Genomic DNA, 21039 nt, shown 5'->3' with positions numbered 1-21039 from the left:
TTGCCAGGCCTGGTGAGCTTTGTGGTCCTTGCACAGCTCAGATTCGGAATTTGGCCCATGCCCTGTGGCCACCAAAGTTCTTGTCTATGTTCAGCACTTTATTCCCGAAAGAGCAGGCCAGGTGCCAATGTTTGCTTTGGCCCAAAGGACGTCCTGCAAACATTGCCCAGGACAGGCTGACCGTGTCATCTATAGGAGGGGCACCTCAGTGTCACCCTAGCTCTTTCCCAGCAGGAAGTGGGTCTACAGGAGTGGCTCAGGGAAGCCCAGGTGGATGCTGATGGCCACTGCCCATCCCTGCATCCTCTCCCTGTGCCAGCTGGGCTCTGACAGCATTCTGGGCACCTCAGCTGGTCTGTCATGGAAGGAGGCCATGCAGAACTTGGGGGTTTGGTGGGCTTAGAACCCCACAGCTATCTATGTACTAAATCCTGAATCTTGAAATGTTACCTTATGTGGAAAAAGAATCTTGGCACATATGATGAAGTTAATTATCTAAGATGACGAGATTATGTCCTGCAATACCCAGCGAGCTCTGCACACAAGCACATGTAATGTGAGAGGGAGGCTGAGCGATTTCAGACAGAAGAGGCCATGTGACCACGGAGGCAAACTGGAGTGATGCGGCCACAAGTCAAGGAATGCCAGCAGCCAGCAGAAGCTGGGAGAGGCCACAGAGCCCGTGGAGGGAGCCCAACCCTGACAACACCTCGATTTCAGCCCAGTGATAAGGGACCTTTGGCCTCCAGAACCGTGAGTGAATAAATGTGTGTTGTTTTCAGTCACCAAGTATGTGGTGACTTATTAGTCATGCCAGGAAATTAATACAGAGGTGTCCCCTGGCCCACCACGCTGGCCACCTGGGCTCAGGCCAGACCGTCACCCACCCCACTGCCCTGCTCAGAAGGGGCAGCACTGAGACCCAGTATCAGATGAAGGGTTGGGCTGGCCTTGAACATTACGACTTGGGGACCTGAAGTAAGTCCTTTGGCCTCCTCAGTGGAGAATGGGGACACAATGACACACACTTTGCTGGGTAGCTGTGGGGATGTACTTTTAAGGTTGGAAATCTTGGGGTGCACATGAGGAGGACTACTGTCACTGTGCAGGCTCACAGGAAGCCAGGGACAGGTCCTTCCAGCCACCAGAGGCCAGGAGGGGGTTTGGGGGATTTTAAGGATAAAGAGCACCAGGAAGGGAATGCAGGGTGACCTCTGGAACGCCTGCACCCAGGAAGCAGTGCTGCAGGGAACACACAGATGGCAGCCTCCACTTCCTCTTGGCCTCCGGCTCCATTCTGGTCTGTCCCTGCGGTGAGCACTCTGTGGTCCTGTCTGCATGGTGGAAAGTGCCCCAGGGCGGCTCCCAAGATCTGCCTATGCTGAGCACTTGGGTCAGTGACCCAGCTTGGAAGGGTCCCTGCCCAGCCAGTGTTTGATCAGCAGAAGAGTGGTCCCGCCCACAATTCCCACAACCAAATTCTCATTGATGAAAGTGTGACTTGAGTCCCCACAGCAAATGGCAATGTGACCTCAGCCCTCCTGGGAGACCCCATGCCCACCACAGGCCCCAGTGGGTCTGGGGTCCTGTGGCTGCAGCTGGACCTCAGTGGTCCAGCAGCTCTAGGAGCTGCCAATGCTTCTCCCCATCCCCACGCCTGCTCTTGCAAGACTGCTGTCCCCAAGTCTCAAAGGGACAAGAGGACAACCCCATGCTGTTGTCTTCTTCACCCCGGAACCAGTGTCCCCTTTGGGGAGCCCTCAGGTCTTCTTCCAGCTCCAGCACCCTCTGCCCGTAGGGGAGGCAGCCTTACCTGACTGATGGGAGGAGGCAACCCCCCCCCCCCCCAGCTCGCCCAGGTTTCTCAGGAGGGGGCTGGCTAGGGCAGCGTCCTTCAGCAAGTGTGCCCCTGAGAGGACGAGGCTTGGGCACTATGGGTGTGGCCACAGGGCAGCCGCCTCTGCCACCCTGCTGCACCCACAGTGATGCAGACGTCTTATCCCTGCCTTGTGAGCAGGCTTCCTTCTAGAAAATTCCTTAGAAGGTGAATTTTCACAAGCTGAAAATGGATGTCCTATTGAAATTACTTCCACAATGGCCAACAAAACATACATTTATAATGCAAACCTCCCAAACCAGTCAAGGAAAATATCTAAGAAATGAATGGAGACCACATGCACGTGCACATGTGTGATCACGGATACACAAGCCACACGCTGTCTGAGTGTGGGAGAGCAGGAAGCCCCTGCAGAGGTGAATGTGGTCTCAGGGGCTCAGGAGGCCTGAAGAGCTGCCAGGCTGCAAAGCTCAAGACCTGCTTGTAACCCAGGGTGGGTATTCCAGACTCTCCCTGAAAAGTCAGGTCTTCCCCTGCTAAGACTGTGTCATAGGCTATTTTGTTTGTTCTCCATGTCATGCTCTGCAGATGACAGATATGTGAATCTCCTGCGTCAAGACTGGTTTCAAAGATGGAAAAATGTCCAGGGCCTTCTGTTGGCATGGGTAGCTGCCCGTGGCCCCACCAGGGAGATGGCCAGGACTGAGACCTGAGCACTCAACCTCCCTGGCCTCTCCAGGACCAGAAGGATCCAGGGGGACTCAACTGCATGACATTTCCAGGTGCTGGGAACAGGGGAAGGCCTGGGGTCACAGCCCTGCCCCTTCCTCACCCACAGCACTGTAGGAGGCCAGGGGGACCCAGGCCAGAAAGCTCTCGGGAAAGGCAGAGGCCTGGGTGGGCCCGGTGCAGACAAAGCGCAGCCACATTCCTGCACTCAGGGAGGGCCCTGCCAAGAGGAAGTGCTGAGACCGGGCAGGGTTGGGGGCATGGGCTTCCCAGGGCCCACCGGCCTGAGCAGGAAGTTGGCCAGGGCTGTGCCTATTAGCTGAGCAAACAGCGACTTTCTCAGGAGGACAGAGTGGGTGAGGCCCAGCCCTGGGGAGGGGTGAGGATGGGGTATATGAAGCCCTCAGGATCGAGCTCTAGAAAGGGTGTCTTTGGTTCCACGAGCATCCACTGAGCTGCTGCCCGGCATGAAGCTCACCGCAGCTTTCCTGGTCCTCGGCGTGGCCCTGCTCAGCCACTCTGGTGAGTGCCCACGGGCCCCACTCCAGCTGTCCTGACCCTGCTGCCTTTGTCCCTGGGTCACCAGGCTACTAAATGCTCGTCCATCCAGTGCCCCTGAGGGAGCAAGCCAGTCCTCTGGGGCCCCGCTCCTCGACCCTCAGCCTGCAGGCCTTCTCTCAGGCCCTTGCCTGCTCCAGTTCTCTTCTTCACCCACTAACTCCAGGACCTCCCAGCCTCAGGCTAGTGTGAACACTGGCCTGGTCTGGGAACATCCATCGACTTCCTGCATCCTCCTCCAAGACACAACCCAGGTGTCCCTTCCTCTGGGAAGCCTGCCTGGGACCCCACACAGAGCTCGACTCTCCTCCCTCCACCCTCAGGCCACCTCCTAAGACCCCCTGACCAGCCAGCTCCTTGCTGGGCCACAGCTCTCTGGTCAGCAAGGGAGGGAGTGAATAAGCTGGGGTCTGGCCGGTTGTCAAGGCCCTGGGCACCTCCTGAGGGAGATGGGTCCTCAGCAGTTCTCCTTGGGGGCCTGGGCATAGGTGGGTAACTCTTCTCTACTGTGTTTGCAGCTGTGGCCTTCTTTATGAACTTGGCGAAGCCTGTGGCCCCGGTTGCAGCTGTCCTCACCCCTGACCTGGGGGTCGGGGCTGGGGCTCTGGAGGCGGGGGCTGGGGCCCTGGAGGCTGGAGCTGGGGCCCTGGAGGCCGGGGTTGGGGCTGTGGCACACCCCTTTTTCAGGGGCTTCAACCCCCTGACGTTCATACTGGCCAGCCTGGGCATCCCAGTGGAGCATCTGGTGGAAGGTTCCAGGAAGTGTGTGACTGAGCTGGGCCCTGAGGCCGTGGGGGCCGTGAAGTCTTTGCTGGTAAAGGGGACACCTGACACCACCCCCTTCCCCGCCCCCGTCCCCTGTGCGTGCTGCCCTCCTAGCCGGCCTCCCCAGTATGGAAGCACCCCATCCACTCCTCTAAACCCTACCCAGGGGTCCCGGCACCATGACAAGGGGCCATTTCCTGCCCCCAGGAGAACCACAGTGGCCTTGGGTGGGAACTGGGTGAGCCATATCTGACCGGCATGGGGTTGCAGAGGGCCCGAGTGGTAAGATAGGGACCCACCTGTCAAGAGGATTCCGCCCATGCGTGTTCCAGCAGAGCAGGCGTCATGACCTGCACAGGATCCCAGCCAGAGAGAAAACTGTGCCTTCCCCCAAGGTCCCTCACTGCTCTCAGGGGGACACACTCAAGCCTGGCTTCTCCTCTCCAGGGGGCCCTGACATTCTTTGGCTGAGCAGAGGCCAGAGTATCCCTGCCTGGGGAAAAGATGCTGCCACCTACAGGATGGGGACCTGCGCCACCCCTTGCCCCTCTCAATAAACATGGTTAAAAGCAGCTTTGGGCTGACTGACGTCTTCTTGCCTCATTGCCAGTCGGGTTCCTCCCCTTGCTCTGACCCACAGTGCTGAGGAAGGGGGTCCTGGGGAGGGCTGACATGGTATGTGCACCTCAGAAGGGCCACGTGCCCCAATTGTGTGTGAGAGGCGAGAGAGAGGAAAAGAGAGAGAGAGGAGAGAGAGGAGACACTACTGACATTTGGTAGGTGGCATAGAACCAGCAAGTAAAGGCGACAGGGATCAGGCAAGTATTGAGTTAGACTCGATTTGAAAACTCAACTTGGAATTTTTTCCCCGTTATGGTCTGTAGTTGTTTATGAACTATGGGAATTCTCTAACTATTGAAGATTGGCGAGAACTCTCCAAACAAACAAAGCCATTTGTTGCTGATATTTGAAAGTGTTTGTTTTCCCCCCTTAATCTAGATTTCTGCCCTGGTTGGGGCAGAGTTGAGGGCCACAGGGAGTCTTCTGATGTGTTTGCTTTCCCTGTGGTTTCACTGAAATAACATCATGGCTGTGATTCCTTCTATGCCACCAGAGGTCTGATCCCCAGGGTTGGTGGGGGGGCCCGGAACGTGAAAGCTGACATCCATCTCCAGAGCAGCCCAGCAAACTTCTTGGTCATTGATACAATACAACCCTAGAAGCATCCTCTGCTTCTGTCTCCTGGAAGGGGGCTCCCTGGCGTCACTATCAACACATTAGACAAACCGAATCCATTTTCATCTATTTTCTATTAAAACATGGCTCTGGCCTTTTTCTGTTCCTATTTTGATAAGGATATTCAGGGATTAATTTTTGGTCGTTTTGACACATTCATAGTCAAACTAGAACAAGGAGGAGGCCACCTGGATCCAGATTCATTTAAATCTCATTGTGACACATTGCTCCCAAGATTCTCAAGGATTCTGAATCTTTGTGTAAAGCTGTGTCTGGACAAAAATGAAGCAGTATGAGATTACTCATTATGCATCTCTCCTGAAGAAAGCAGTGGGGACATGACTTCATCTGGCCAATTGCTCCCAACATTACATATCCAGGCTCCTTGCAGGGTGTCTGGTAATAGTTGCTTGGCTAATGCACGGAGTGAAAATACTGACTGGAATCACTGGGAGAACTTTGTGTGCCAGAGGACGTGGTTGGAAGTGATGGCGGGCTCGGGGGCCAGAGCAAGTTCCCCATCCTGCGATGGCCCTGCTACCTGTCACCTGGGGAGCCTTCCTAGGAAAATCCTGGAGGGGAAATCAGAGAGCTTACAAGAGCAGGAAGACCATTTGAAGGCCCAAGGCTAACTGAAATGGCTCGCTCCCCCACTCCTGCAGGTTCCTGGGAAAAGAGACCATAATCCTGAGAGAAGAGGGAATATGGTGGAAAAAAAGCTAGATTTCTTTAAATATCTTTTTTTTTTTTTGCCAACTTGACTTTGTAACCATATAAAGATTTTACATGATACAAGACCAAATTAAAAAATTTTAAAGCAACCTTAAAAGCATTGAAGTTATAAAAAATCCTTAACTTTATTTCCAGTGATGGTGCTCACCCAATAGGCACTGTTCCAAGTAACATGGAACTATAGTCCTCTAACTCTACCTCCTGGGGGCGGGTACAGCACAGAACAATAAGAACGGTAAAAACAACCTTCTCTTGTTGGTGGCACTGCTGTATCAGGCCATTCTCTGCATATTCTGTGATGTCAAATGAGTCATTACGTTAGTGTCATTGAAACAAGATTTCTGACAAAGTTGAAATGAGATGCTGATATAAGATCATTAAGCTTAAATAAAAACCTATAACTCAATCAACTTGGAAGTATAATTATAATTGCCTGATATATTTTATATCTAGAGAAAAAAATCTTTTATCTGTCTCGTGAAGGGACCTAGATGCTGACCGATCCTGTGGCAATGAGAATCCTTGCATCTGGGGGCCTCTAGACACCATTTCCCACCAAAGGAACCAGGAATCTTAGGAGCAATGGCCAGTTCCAGGTCTGGAGCAGCAAATATAAAAGATGAACCTGAAACACTGTTTCATACCAGGATAGAGGAGGTGGCCAAAGGCTATGAGGAGAGTGCCGAAAAGACACGGGGACCAGTTTGAATAAAGCTCCCACTGGCCAAAGATGGGGCAATTCGAACATCAGTAATAGTAATATGAGCGCAAGGGATGAAAGTCATCAAATTTGGCTAAACCCATACAGGGGAAAATCTTCTGTATGGTTATCTTTGGAGGACACAGGGGAATCAACCCATGACTTTGAAAACTGATAATTTTTTTTTAAGACTGATTATCACTTTGAAGCATATATTGAAATATTTAGAGCTGAAATGATATGCTGTCTGGACTTGGCTTCAAAATAACCCAGTGTGTGCATAACAGGTGGACTAGTTGAGTCAAAACTGATAACTAAAGCTTGGTGATGGGTAAATCGAATCCATTCAATTGTTCTCTGCACTTTAGTGTGTGTCAGAAACACTTCTAAATATAAAGTTTAAAAGAGAAAGATTAAAAGGAAACTCAGGCCGGCCCGGTGGCTCAATGGTTAGAGCTCCGTGCTCCTAACTCCGAGGGCTGCTGGTTCAATTCCCAAATGGGCCAGTGGGCTCTCAACCTACAAGGTTGCCTGTACAACTCCTTGAATCCCACAAGGGATGGTGGCCTCCGCCCCCTGCAACTAAGATTGAACACGGCACCTTGAGTTGAGCTGCCGCTGAGCTGCCGCTGGAGCTCCCGGAGGGCTCAGTTGGTTGGAGCGTGAACTCTCAACCACAAAGTTGCCGGTTTGACTCCTGCAAGGGATGGTGGGCTGCTCCCCCTGCAACTAGCAATGGCAACTGGACCTGGAGCTGAGCTGCGCCTTCCACAACTAAGGCTGAAAGGACAACAACTTGAAGCTAAACGGCACCCTCCACAACTAAGATTGACACACTGTTCCCCAATAAAGTCCTATTCCCCTTCCCCAATAAAATCTTTAAAAAGAAAAAAAGAAACTCAGAGAATATATGCCACACACAAAACTGATAAAGAATAAGTATTCTGAGAATGTAAAGAATTATGAGTCAGTTGGAAGACAGCAAAAATCCTCATTAGGCATAACATAATAAGGGGAACCTGAAATAGCCAAAAATAAAACCTGCCTCTTATTAATAAGGGGAATATAAATTGAAACCACAATGAAATACCATTATACCTACCAGATTGCCAAAAATTAAAAGTTGGACAAAAACAAGCACTGGCAAAGTTGTGGAACTATGAAAAAAATCTCATGAACTGCTGGTGGGAGTCAGTGGGAAGACACACTGTGGACAGGGAGAAGCACATCTCAGCACACACAAGCACGCCCACCACCCAGCAAGTACGGCCTTGAACTCAGACTCCAGAGAAGCTCGCACACTCTGGCACCAACCAGAATGTTCTGAGCAGAATGGTTTGTAAGGGGAGCAGAGAGGAAAAAAACTAGAAACAAAGATTCTTGCAGAGACGAATGGATATTTTGGAATATTCATACAATGCCAATATTCATACAACACTAAAGTGAAAACAAATTAGCTACAGCTATTACAACTGCATGCATTTACATGAATGAATCTCAAGAACATATTGACCAAATAACCCAGATGACTTCCTACAAAATTCTGTATGTTTTTTGATAATTCATATAACATTAAAATTCACCCCTTCAAAGTGAGTTCAGAGGTTTTAGACCATTCAGTGTTGTATAACCATTATCACTATTTAATTTCAGAACATTTTATCACCCCAAAAAGAAATTCCATACCCACCAGAAGTCACTCTTCTTTGGAGAATGTCTTTTCAAATCTTTTTTTTTCTTTAGTTTATTGCGGCGACAATTGTTAGTAAATTACATAAATTTCAGGTGTACAATTCTGTAATACATTACCTATATCTCACATTGTGTGTTCACCACCCAGAGTCAGTTCTCTTTCCATCACCATATATGAGATCCCGTTTACCCTCTTCTAGAGCCCTGCTCCCCCACTCCCGTTTGAATATTTAACCCATTTTTTTAAACTGGGTTATTTGTCTTTTCATTGTTGGGTGGTAAGAGTTCTTTATATATTCTGGAGACTAGACTCGTCAGATATATGATTTGGAAATCTAATATTTTCTCCCATTCTATGGGTCGTTTTTTTTCCTTTGAAACAGGTTTTTAATTTTGATAAAGCCTAATTAATCTACTTTTTTGTTTGTGCTTTAAGATGTCTTATTAAGAAACTATTGCCTAAAGCAAGGTCATGAAGATTTATATCTATGTATTTTTCTAAGGTTTTTAAAAAACAGTTTTAGCTCTCGACATTTAGATTTTTGATTAATTTTGACTTAATTTTTATACATGGTGAGAGGTAGGGATCCAACTTCCTTCTTTTGCTTGTGAACATTCAGTTGTCCCAGCACCATTTGTTGAAGACACTATTCTTTCCGCTATTGAGATGTCTTGGCACTTTCATCATAAATCAACTGACCGTAAATGTAAGGGTTTATTTCTGGGCGCTAATTTCAATTTCATTGATCTGCCATCCTTATGCCACTACCACAGTCTTATAATGCTGTACCTTTGTAAGTTTTGAAACCAGGAAGTTTGAGTCCTCCAACTTTTGCTTTTTTCAAGATTATTTGGGGTCCCATATGAACTTTAAGATCAGCTTGTCAATTTCTTCAACAAACAAAAAGCCAGGTGGAATTCTGATACCGATTGCATTCAATTTGTAGATCAATTTGGGGAATATCATCACCTTCTTAGCAGCATTGTGTTTCAATCCAGGAACATGAAATGTCTTTTTATTTACGTCTTCTTTCAATGTTTTATAACTTTCAGTGTACAAGTCTTGTATTTCTTTCATTTAGTCCTAAGTATTTTATTCTGTTTAATGTTATTGTAAATAAAATTGTTTTCTTAATTTTGTTTTCGGTTTGTTCATTGCTGGTGAACAGAAATACATCTGATTTTTGTACATTGATCTTGTATCCTCAAACCTTACTGAACTCAGTGCTAACAGGGTTTTTGGTGTGTGGATTACTTACAATTTTCTATCAAGAACATGTCATCTGCAAATAGTTTTACTTCACTTCTTTCTGATCTGGATACCTTTTATTTTGTTTTCTTGCTTAATTTCCCTGACTAGAACTTCTAGTACAATGTTGAATAGAAGTGGCAAGAGTGGACATCTTGTCTGTTTTCTGATCTTAGGAAAAAGCCTACAGGTTTTCACCATTAAGTAGGATATTAGCTGCGGATTCTTGATAAATGCCCTTTATCAGGGTGAAGTTCTCCTTCATTCCTAGTTTGGTGTTTTTGTTATTTTTAAATGAAGGATTGTAGGATTTTGTCAAATGCCTTTCCTGTGTCTAATGAGATGATCCTGTCACTTTGTCCTTTCATTAAGTGGGGTACTAAGCCAAACTTGCATCCTGGGATACATTCCACTTGTCATGGTGGATAATCTCTTTTTACATATTGCTGGATTCAGTTTTGCTAGCATTTTATGGAGGATTTTTGCATCTACATTCACAAACGATATTAGTGTGTAGTTTTCTCTCCTTGTGATATCTTTGTCTGGTTTAGATATCAGGGTAATATTGGCCTCATAGCGTTAAGAAGTGTTCCCTCTTCTAATTTTTGGAAGAGTTTGTGAAGAATTCATATTTATTCTTCTTAAGTATTTGATAGAACTCACTAGTGAATCCATCTGGGCCTGGGCTTTTCTTTCCATATACAGTGGTACCTGGGTTTTCGAATGTAATCCGTTCCGGAAGACCGTTAGAGTTCTGAAACGTTAGGAAACCGAGTTGTGGTTCCCCCATAGAAAGTAACCAAAATGGATTAATCCATTTCAGACCTTTAAAATCAACCTCTAAAACAGCAATTTAGCATGAATTTTACTATCTAATGATACCATAGATCCATAAAATTTACGGTGTTCGTAAATCGAAATGTTCGTCAACGGAGACGTTCAAAAACCAAGGTACTACCGTAGTTTTTTTCATTCCGAATGCAACTCATTATAAATTTATTCAGGTTTTCAATTTTCAAGAGTCAGTTTTGACAGTTTGTGTCTTTCCATGAATTTGTCTACTTCATTTATGTAATCTAATTCATTAGTATACAATTGTCCATAGAATTTCATAATAATCCTTTTTATTTTGTAAGGTTGGTAGCAATGTCCCCTTCCCCTTTTCATTTCTCTTTTAGTAATCTGTTCTATTTTCTTTGTTCCGTCTAGTTAAAGGCTCATCTATTTTGCGGATCTTTCCGAAGATTTGGTTTTGTTGATTTTTCTACTATTTTTCTATTTTCTATTTCATTATTTTATGCTCTGATCCTTACTGTTTCCCTTCTGCTTGGGTTTACCTTGCTCTTTGTTTTCCAGTGTCTTAAAGTGGAAGGTTAAGTTATTGATTTGAGATCTTTTTAAAGCAGGTATTTATAGCTACAAACATCCTTTTAAGTACTGCTTTCATTGCATCTCCTAAGTGTTGGTATGTCGTGTCTTCATTTACTTCCAAGTTTTCCTAATTTCTCTTGTGATATTTTTCTTTGACTCATTGGTTATTTAGGAGTGTATAATTTCCACATATTTCCAAATTTCCAACTTCCCTTCTATTTTCACTTCCTTATAATTGGAAAATATGCTTTGCACAATTTCAATTCTTTTAAACTTATCGAAGCTCGTTTTATGGTATCGCCCATAATCTACTGGAGCATGTCCATACATGCACTTGAGAAGAATGCGTATTCTGCTGTTATTAAGGTAGTGTTTTCCATACATGTCCGTTAGGTCTAGCTGGTTTAGTGTTGTTCAAGCCTACTTCCTTTTTGCCTAGTTGTTTTATCCACTGACAGTGGGATATTGAAGTGTCCAATTGTCTATTTCCTTCCATTCTGTCAGTTTCTAGTTTGGAGTTGCTTATCACTGTTTAGTGTTGATCATCGTTATGAAATGACCCTCTTTATTTCTAGAAAGTTTTTGTTTTCAAGTTTATTTTGTCTATTAGTTTAGTCAAACTTTATAAGTTTGCTTGAAACTTTTTTCCATCCTTTGACTTTCAACCTATTTGTATCTTTGAATCTACAGTGTGTCTCCCATAGACAGCGTATAGTTGGACTGCTTTTTATCCAGTCTAGTCTGTCTTTTATTAGATTAATCCATTCACATTTAACGTTATTAGATTTATGACTGTCATTTTAGTTTTTCAATGTCTTTTTTCTCTATTCTTCCTTTACTACTTTTTTGCATTAATATTTTCTAGTAACATTTTAATGATTTTGCACTCAATTTCATAAAATAGAATAGAAAAAATAGATTTATGTATCCAAATTGTTCCAAATATACCTATTTTCCCATAACTGAATCAAATCATCAAAAATCATTAAAACTATTTTTGGATCCACATCAAAATTTTTTTAGATGAATCTATGTAACTTTATAGTAAAAACTTATCAAATTATCTCCAGGTTAAGAACTTTTTTATCCAAGTACTAATTTCTGTGTCAACTTTAGATTAACATCAAATTCAAAGAGGTATTTGCATAATTTGAAAAGCAACTCTAATCTTATCAAGTGTTCAAATTTTTCTTGTAGTTTTTGCAGCAATTTACAAAATGCTATTAAAATTTGTAAATATTGGAAACGGGCAAAAATCAGTATTCATGATTTGTATTATGAAGTTTCAACATAAATTCAATTTTAGCTCATTCATATGCAGTGTGATCAATGAGAAAATGTGTATCACCCTGACAAGTTTTACTTTTGATTACAGAATATTTGGCAATCATTCCTTTTGTTGCAAAATCTTAAATTGGAATTGTGGAGAAAAAAGGAGCCACATGCTAAACCTGACAAGCTCAGGCCAGCATGGCGGGCCTTACAAACTCAGAGACTGAAATTAATCACACAGGATGGTTTAAACATAAAGATCCCTAACTAAAAATGAGTCATGGCAGGTAGTCACTTTCAGGCCTGTAGCTTGACAAAAGTCATTCTTTAAGTGAGCCTGTCTATTGTCTTTTTGCATCTAAGATAACATACCTTTGAAATGTCAGAGTAATCTCCTTTTCCAGATCTGTCAGGGAATAACCACCACCAGATCATGAGGCCACCAGAGGCCCTCATTGTTATCTTGTTTCCTGAATACCATTTCCATATGCTTTGAATGTTATTAACTATCGTATACCTACCAATGTAAAAGTATGTGTCTGTTTTAATTTTTTATCCAATCCTTGAGATCCCCGTTTGCTTTCTCCCACCCCCTTAATCTACCACCAATGGATTTCATGTACCCCCCCACCCCCCCGTCTTCTCCTTTGATTCTATCATATAAAATAGGCTGTCAAACTACCATTCTCTGGAGCATTTTCTCAATCCACAGAGATCTCGCTTCCCAGCAATTGTCAGTTTGGCTCAAATAAATTCATAAAAATTCTCTACAGGTTAGGCATTTCTTACATCAACAGAATAGAACAGTAAGCCATTGTTAAAAATTCCTTCATAATTCAACCAATGAGCATTAGTAAAAAAGACAATTATCATTAAATTGTCTTCTATTTCTAGTCTTCTGAGCAGTTTTCGTAAACTGGTGATGGTTCCTTGATTTGAATCTATATATACTGAATAATTTTAACAACTGTGACACTTTTCAGTCTGGTTCAGAGAAATGAGTGCAACAATTTTCAATAAGCATCATAAGGTAAAACAACGTAAGGGAAATACAGGCACCTTTAAAAATTCCAGTAAATCCCAATTTTTGACCTAACATAGCTGGAGCACTATTTGTAGTGATAGAAACTCTTCCCCTGCCCACCTCCCACATCCAACAGAAATTCTTTGGCAGGTGTGAAAGATGCAAAAATACCTGTTTATTTTAGGATGAGAATTCGCATTTCTTTGTAAATGTGGAAGTCCTTTAAGACTAGGTGTACACAAAGTGCTAACTGGGCAGCGTCTTTCATATCACACAACTCATCTAAACCTAACAAGTACTTCCAAGTTTTCAAATTCTGAATCAACTGATCTTCAATATTAGGTCTTGTCTTCTATAGGTTAACTGTTAGCTTAAAGAAATTTCATTTTTGTGAAACATTTTCTTTTCCTCATAATTTTTCAACAAAATTTCCCCATATTTAAAAAAAACATATTGTCATTAAAATTTTGTTTTTCTATGCAGGAATACAAACTCTTTTATAACTGGCTAAATATACAAGCTCTTATCGTCTTATAAACTGTTTAAAAACTGTTGGACATTTCAGGTGATTAATTTCATCAATTCTTTTTAAATTACTGAGAGGAAACATTAAATTCAATATGCATTTGAAGAAAATGTATCTTAATATTGTTCACTTTACTATGTTTCTCCCCCACATTTTTCCTTTCGCTCTGGTGCAGCAAATTGCAATTATCATTCCTCATGAAATTCACAATATGCATTCCAGGCTTTTCCAGTTGTGGTACTAGCTCAGTTCTATATCAGAACTGATTTTAAATTTAGTAATTTGCCCATACTTATTTTTTAAACTAGGAAAATAATTTAAATATATTAAAATGTTATCTCAACTTATACTAATTATGACTTACATAGGTACAGTTCACTCATGCTGTTTGCATAAAATATTCAACTAACACATGTTACTTTGGTTAGTAAAACATTATTAGAGTGGAATTATTTGACATCAACTGGTGACATTTATGTGCAATATAAACAAGCAATACACTGGTTCCACATCTTATACAATGTGACAGATCAGGGGAAATATGGTCCCATCAAAATAATGTTTCACTTAATAGAAAAACAGTTCCAGTCACACTAATCATATTTTAAGTATTCAAAATCCACATGTGGCTAAAGGCTACCATATTGAACCATCTAATCCTTTGCGTGAGGGAAAAATTAACTGGATTTAGAATCTTGGATCTTTTCCATTTGTGGTGTGTTGCTCTATTAAAGTACCTTCTAACGCTTAGTTTAACCTAGTAATCCCTGATGGGCAGTCTGTTTACACTTAAACCATTTTGAAGAATATGAAAAAGTCCAAAGGAAATAAGCTGAAAGAATTAAGTTAGCATCAAATGCTATCTTTTAGTATTTTCTGGATTTATTCAACTATTTAGTAGGGGCACACTGGATCTCCTTTCCAAACTGAAATCTGAATGAAAAATAATGGGAAATGAAGTTAAAATGCACCTCGAGAAACAAAATTCTTTGACCTAGTGTTCTTGCCAGGTCAATAGAAGAAAAAATTAGGGTCTTGCTGGTAAAGACATGAGATGTGGAATCAGGAAACAATGAGTGATTGAACAAAAGACACTTACCTGCCTCTTCTCCCACAAGTGAGTGAGGTAGGAATCAAGGTTCTTAATGATTCTATTTCCCAAAAACTTCAAATTCTCCTTCCTTTCTATTCTTCCTGCCCTGCAAGCTGTCCTCAGCTTATCATCTGTCAGCTGGACCACGCCAGAACCCAGCTAACTAGTCTTACTCTTTCAATCCATGCTCCAGTGTTGCTAGCACTAACCTAGTAATGCTGCTCCCATTTAAAACCGTGTGGCTCTTTACCGCCACCTACAGGATGGAGTTCCAACTTGAGCATATGGTTCAAGGTTCAGAAGGCACCACCCTTGGGGTTCCCGCCACTCCAGTGCTCTCCGGGCTGCAAGTCCTCCGGCATGCACACATCCTGACTCCCCACTAACGCTCAGGATGAGGCATCCACACCCCATTCCTGCACCACCGCCTGACAGATGGCTACCTGCATCGTGTGAATATTCAAAGGAAAGCAAGTCCTGCATTTTGCAGATTTCTCCTACCTGGACGATGGGGACACCATGGTCCCCTTTTCAATGTTTCTCCCGGACCGGGTTTAAGAATTTCAACAAGCTGGGAAAAGACCGGCACTAGCAGGACTGCCATGAAGGAGAGATGCTGAACTCAGCAGGGCTGCAGGGCTGGCAGTGAGAAGTCGCTACCTGACGAGGCCACCAGGCTGGTGGGATCTCCAGGACCACGGCTCAGACTCACTGTGCTAGGAAGGCTGGAAGGTTCTGGCATTAAGGTCAAACTGGTGTAGTGAGCAAAGTTTCCCATGACAGGCCCCAAATAATTAATATGCTTTTGAATAGATTAGAGGGATTTGAAGTTTGCAGTTCAAAGACAATGAGAAAACTAAAACCTCATTCGTTTGAATTAAAAATGTTAACGCTGATAAGAAAACTGTAGAAACCAGTCTACAGGCCTGTAATCCAGCAGTCTCCCAATTCCTAGCTTTAGACTAGTTAGTTAGATTCATTTGAAGAACAAATCTACTTAGAACATTTTGTATTTTATTATTGGGAGGAAATTAACTTAGAAATATTTCTCAAATTCTTGTAAAATTCTAGTAAAAACTATCTTCTCTCAGAGTCTTCTAATATATAACCTTATACTAAAATTTTCTTTACAGTATTTGCAAAAGCTTAGTTTTAAAATCAATTTAAACTTGAATAATACTCCAACGCCAAAAGGGGAATCCTCAGTATATATAACATTGTTACCTGAAACCTAAAAACTATTCTAAATATATTTCAGTTCATGTTTCCTTAGGTACTTGTTCCTCTAAAGAACATTAATGAGAATTTATACAGTAATACAGGCAACTTCGTTAACTTTTTTACATGTACTTTTTGACAATAAGGAAGAACAAGACTTCTGTTACAGAGAGAGATAAAATTACAAATTAAGGTATAGGTAGAATATGCCTTCTTTAAAAACATCTCAGCAAACATTCATTTTATCTAAATTGTTTTCTGATTTTAGATAACTTTTCCGGCATCTACATAAAACTTTACATTCATTATAGAAGTAGTTCCTAAAAAGCAAATGGGAAGGAGAGCTGGGAAGTCATGCATTTTTAAAGTATGTATGTGTATGTGTGTTTATTATATGTAATAAAATATACATGTAACAAGTAAAACATTTAATGAGTTAGTATAACCCCACCAACACAATGTTTGCTACTGTATTTAAAAGCATTGATCTAAAACATGTCAGCCTCCTCCAAGACAGAAGACACACGAGCTCATCATGAGGTCTCTGGTAACAACAGCGATCCTGAAGGCAAAAGGACCTTCAGTTGCCTAAATATAAAACTGAACTTTGGCAAAGGTACGAGTGTTACAGAGAACAGCACAGCCACCAAGGAAACCCTACGTTTACACCATCTCTACAACAGCACGCCCTGTCCCGTCACTTCCCCCCTTCCCCGTTCAAAGGGTGAGTCAGGCCTAGACGACGCAGGATTTTACATATGTGGTCTGCTGAATAACACTTCTTTTTCTCAAGCCTCAGTACTACAGCTATACAAATTACACTTTTAAAATATTTGAAACAGATATTGAATTTATTGGTTGGCTATGAGTAGGAAAATACATCGGTAAAGAAAAGAGACCCTGTATATAAATATAATACTAGCTAGTTACAATTTGACCGAGAAGGTTCCACTGAAAAGAACAGTAAAAAGCCCTTGTCACCTCCAGTCCATAGGTACATGTTCAGTTTCCCGTTAACCCTTATCAAAGAGCTGCCTAGGCAAATGCGACATTCTCTGAGCTTAATGCAGATCATGCGCTGGGTTTTGTTACATGAATGGCAAACAAAATTTAGTCCAGTGCATTACACAACATAATGTACTGTGAAGAAAAATAAAACGCTCTATTTTAGATACAACTTCAACATACCAGTTATTAAAATTGACGGAACCAAAAAGAACAAAGTGAACATCTTGAAATACTGTTTAGGAACGGGGGTGGGGGGGTGGGGGGTGGGGGGGAGAACTTGCTAAGGGTGTCTTTGAATTATCTGCAGCATTTGTACCGGGTATTCTGATTGGTTCATCAAAAGAACGGCTGGAATTGTACTGCCTAGGTTGGCTTTGCCCTAACACGACATGACCCCAAAACCTTAAAAGTCACTATGGAGACAAATCCCATGAGTTTAAACAGTAAAAAATGGAATACTAAAACTGGAATTTATTATTGAAAACCTGAATTTAGAAGGGTTGTGAAATTTCAATGTCAACATTTAGAAGTGCATTCCACTCAGTTTAACAATATCCTTAGCTTTCAAAGTGCTAACTCCAATAAGTTTTCCTGGTTGTCACCAAAGCAGGTAAAAAGAACGCATTCCTTGGAGGTGTTCCCTGCCTATCTTCTAGGATGATTAAAGTTGCGATCAATGTTTTATATCTACAACTTTAGTTTAAATTATGCCATAAATTAATTTTGATGAACATAATTTAAATTCTTAAAGCATAAATAATTACCACTAGTACGGGTAAACTGTACTTCAAGAGATTTACAACAAGGAATCGAGTGCCTCCAAATTTCAGATCATTAAAATAGAAAACATACATCAAATTTTCTGTAAAATATTCGTAAGATGGATTTACCCAGCAAGAACACTGAAATTACATTATGGCAACACCACATTAAATGTATTTATTACAAATTTTTTTAAAAAAACCTATGTGAAAACATACTAGTTTTTATTGCATGTATGGATTATTGGAAATTATTCAGGACACAGAAATATTTAAAACCCAAACCTTGCTTAACAAAAGTATCACAGTCTATTTTGGTGTGACCATTTATTCCCTATAGATCCAAATGATTTCTTTCTCTTCTGAAGGTTTTAGTTGTCAAGCTGCACTCTGGGTTCAATTTATCACTATCTATCTCAGTAAGGTGGAGAAGCTGTTCAAACTGACCCACAGAAGGCAGTATTCCGAGAAGAGGCAAAAACAAGTATTTTCAAGACAATATATCCTGTCCCCCAGTTCAAAGATCTTACAGACCGTAACAACTACAGATGAAAACATTTTCTGTAAAGCTCAAACCTTTAGCATCTAACAAGTGCACTCTAGTTCCAGCATCTATGAGAAGAATACATCGTCCACTAACAAACACAAACGAGTAAGTGCTGTTCCCCCCCCTCCACAAAGCTCCCTGGACCTGTTATTAGCACATAACGCAGATCAGAGGAAAAGCAGTCCCCTTGTCTCATCAGTCCAACCAGCTCCAGCTCGCTCTCACTGGAAATTGTCATGATGCACATCACCAACACAGTGTTTAGGAAAAATGAGTAAACACACCTTTTATTCACACTTTACAAAAAATAAAGTAAAACAAAAACCCCATAAAAAGTTATGCATTGGTTCTACATCAATGCTGCCAGCTTTCCAATGTACTGATTATAAACTGGACGTTTTTGGTGTCAGCACAACTTAAACAAAAAGCAAAAAATAAAAATCCATCACAGTAAAATCTTTAAAAAAAAAAACCTCAAAGGAGAAACCAGGTCCCAGACAAAGAGTCAAGATCAAAATCTTTCGGAAAATTTTTTTTAAAAAAAGAAAAAAAAAATCATTTATTTAAACAGCATGTAAATTTTATTCTCTCTTAAAAACAGAATAAGCACATATAAGTGCTAAACATTTGTCATAAAATTTTAAGTCATCATCCAAAATGACTCATTCTCTGTATAAAAATTGTTAATTAACACCCAACAGCAATTGTCTTAATGCTCACATGGGGTTCTGCTCCCCTGCCTGCAGTCGAAACAAAAGCAGTCAGACCAAGTTCCCTCTGAATTCATTTGATTTTTGAGATAAGAATGAATGAATGAGACCAGAATATATATGAATTAACTTTGCAAAGTTAACACTGGCTTTAATTTCTACTCTACTAATGGCACTATGGGCAAAATACACAGGGTACAATGTAATTTTTATCTTGGTCGACACATTAAAATGACTTAGTCACTTTAAAAATGATCTGAAGAATGTCTTAGGGACCTGTTTTGAAAATACATCTCAATTTATACTGCTTCATAAATGGAAAATTTTTTTTTTCAAAGGAATGATTTTAAAAGAGACATGGAGACTAAGGAATACCTGGAAAACAGAAAGCGTTCACATGATAGTAGTATTCTGGGTGACAGCACTGTGCAGTGACACCGAGAGGCAGTGCTTGGGTCTGGTGAGCAAAGACCTGGGGACCACCCTCCCAACAATTCCTAAAGGTGATAGCCCATGCTTCACAATGGAAAAAAGCCACAGTTTTTTCCAAAAGCATCTTTGTAATATTCTCACAAATGTTAGACAGTATTTCAAAACCATAAAAGAGGACGCACAGATTTTCTCTGCATGCACAGGCAGTGCTTGGTGAGAACAACTTCAGGCAGGCACAGTGGAGACTGGACAGGAGGTGTCTCAAAAAGGAGTTAAAAAGCTGTACCTAAGCAGCTGTCATTTTTTAACTTAAAAAAGTTAAAGATTTAAAAATATCAGAATGTACATATATCAACCATTGCATTCACTCCATTAATGCCTACAGATCATTCACTGCTTAGCTCATCTGTCCCGGTAGGTAGACAGTTTTCGTGAAAACCCAGGAATTCATAGATAAGTTGCCTCTGGTCCAAAAACATGTCCTAAGCTTTAAACAGATTTAAAAAGCAATGTTCTCAATTTAAAAATAAAGTAGTACAAAAGGGCCAACAAAACCCCGAACAGTGCAAACCATCAGCAGAGAAAGTCTGTTGCAACTTCTTTTACAAGCTTGGCCTTTCTAACACATGGAATAGGTAAAAAAAACTTAGCCTAACTTTACAATACAATCATTTCCAAATCTGATTTTATTTTAGTACAAAATTTCATAAATCAGGTGTTCTGTGGATCTATACAATCATAAAGGCTAAATTCAAATTCTATTTTACAAACACGTCTGAAAAAGGAGGAAGTAAAGTATGGAAGAATGGTCTCTGGATGTTATTACTGGCCTCAAAAGAGTAGTGCTACAGATTTCTGTGCAAAGAGAATATGCTATTCATTTTCCTATTTCAAGGCATGAAAATATATTGGATAGAAGAAACAGGAAAATTACTTGTAACAAATTAAAGATAGGTGCAAACACACCGATCCCTGTCTAATAGTATATAAAGCATATTGGGCTCAGAATTTGTCTGTTGCTAGCACCTGGCTTTCATACCATATCCTTATCAAATAATCAGACTGAAAAATCATCATTAAGGAAAAACACCCCTAGTGGCCATACCTCACTCCCCTATATGCAGATTTTTAAAATGAGTTGACAAATGAAATTGAGGTCGTCCTCTGAAGGTACTTGACTACCTCCTGCAAGGAAGGTGAATGCCGTTAACCTGGGGCAGGAAAGGCAGGAGGAGCTCCAGTTGTGCAAAAAGTGAGAAGTGGTCGGAGGGGATTAGAGGGTGTGGGCAGCCACTGATGTTGTTCTCCACTAGCCAGTGGTGGTCCAGAGGGCCCAGGATGCCTAACGTGTTCAGCTGCGGCTTAGAGTAGAAGATGTAGTCAATTATACCCTGAAGAACAAAAGGGGGGAAAAAAAAGACAAGACTCCACATAAGATAACATTAAAATACTGACAGCTTTCAAGACATACCCTTGCAGTCAGGTTTGGTAAAGAAAGGTACTTAATAGCATGTCAGAAGAGGCAGGACTACGTAAACCAAATGGTCCCCCAAATGTCCAATCTCGCAGAATGAGAAAA

The 21039-nt window shown here is 41.8% G+C and overlaps 2 protein-coding genes across 4 annotated transcripts in view; one reads left to right on the top strand and one right to left on the bottom strand.

Moving 5' to 3' along the window:
- The first annotated feature begins 2942 nt into the window (after positions 1–2942).
- Positions 2943–4461, top strand: SCGB3A1 (secretoglobin family 3A member 1). The gene is made up of 3 exons (XM_019716941.3): positions 2943–3088; positions 3643–3938; positions 4337–4461. Exons 1-3 carry the CDS (start codon positions 3034–3036, stop codon positions 4358–4360), a joined length of 375 nt encoding a protein of 124 aa, XP_019572500.1. The 5' UTR covers positions 2943–3033; the 3' UTR covers positions 4361–4461.
- Positions 4462–16834: 12373 nt separating this feature from the next.
- The window catches only part of CNOT6 (CCR4-NOT transcription complex subunit 6), a 55044-nt gene continuing 50839 nt past the window's right edge, over positions 16835–21039 (bottom strand). For all 3 annotated transcript variants that reach the window (XM_088798556.1, XM_088798555.1, XM_088798557.1), the window contains one exon: positions 16835–20851. In XM_088798556.1, coding sequence (XP_088654682.1) covers positions 20639–20851 — 213 coding nt within the window. In that variant the 3' untranslated portion in view covers positions 16835–20638. The remainder of the gene's footprint in view (positions 20852–21039) is intronic.

The sequence above is a fragment of the Rhinolophus sinicus genome, chromosome 5 (genome assembly GCF_057876585.1).
Source record: "Rhinolophus sinicus isolate RSI-liver-muscle chromosome 5, RSI-T2T, whole genome shotgun sequence".
In the NCBI taxonomy this organism is placed as follows: Eukaryota; Metazoa; Chordata; class Mammalia; order Chiroptera; family Rhinolophidae; genus Rhinolophus; species Rhinolophus sinicus.
This window is presented reverse-complemented; position numbering and strand designations above follow the sequence as displayed.

Coding starts and splice junctions, on each gene's coding strand:
- SCGB3A1 (XM_019716941.3), top strand. CDS start 3,034: ATGAAGCTCACCGCAGCTTTCCTGGTCCTCGGCGTGGCCCTGCTCAGC. Junction 3,089..3,642: donor GGCCCTGCTCAGCCACTCTG/GTGAGTGCCCAC, acceptor CTGTGTTTGCAG/CTGTGGCCTTCTTTATGAAC. Junction 3,939..4,336: donor GGGCCGTGAAGTCTTTGCTG/GTAAAGGGGACA, acceptor TCTCCTCTCCAG/GGGGCCCTGACATTCTTTGG.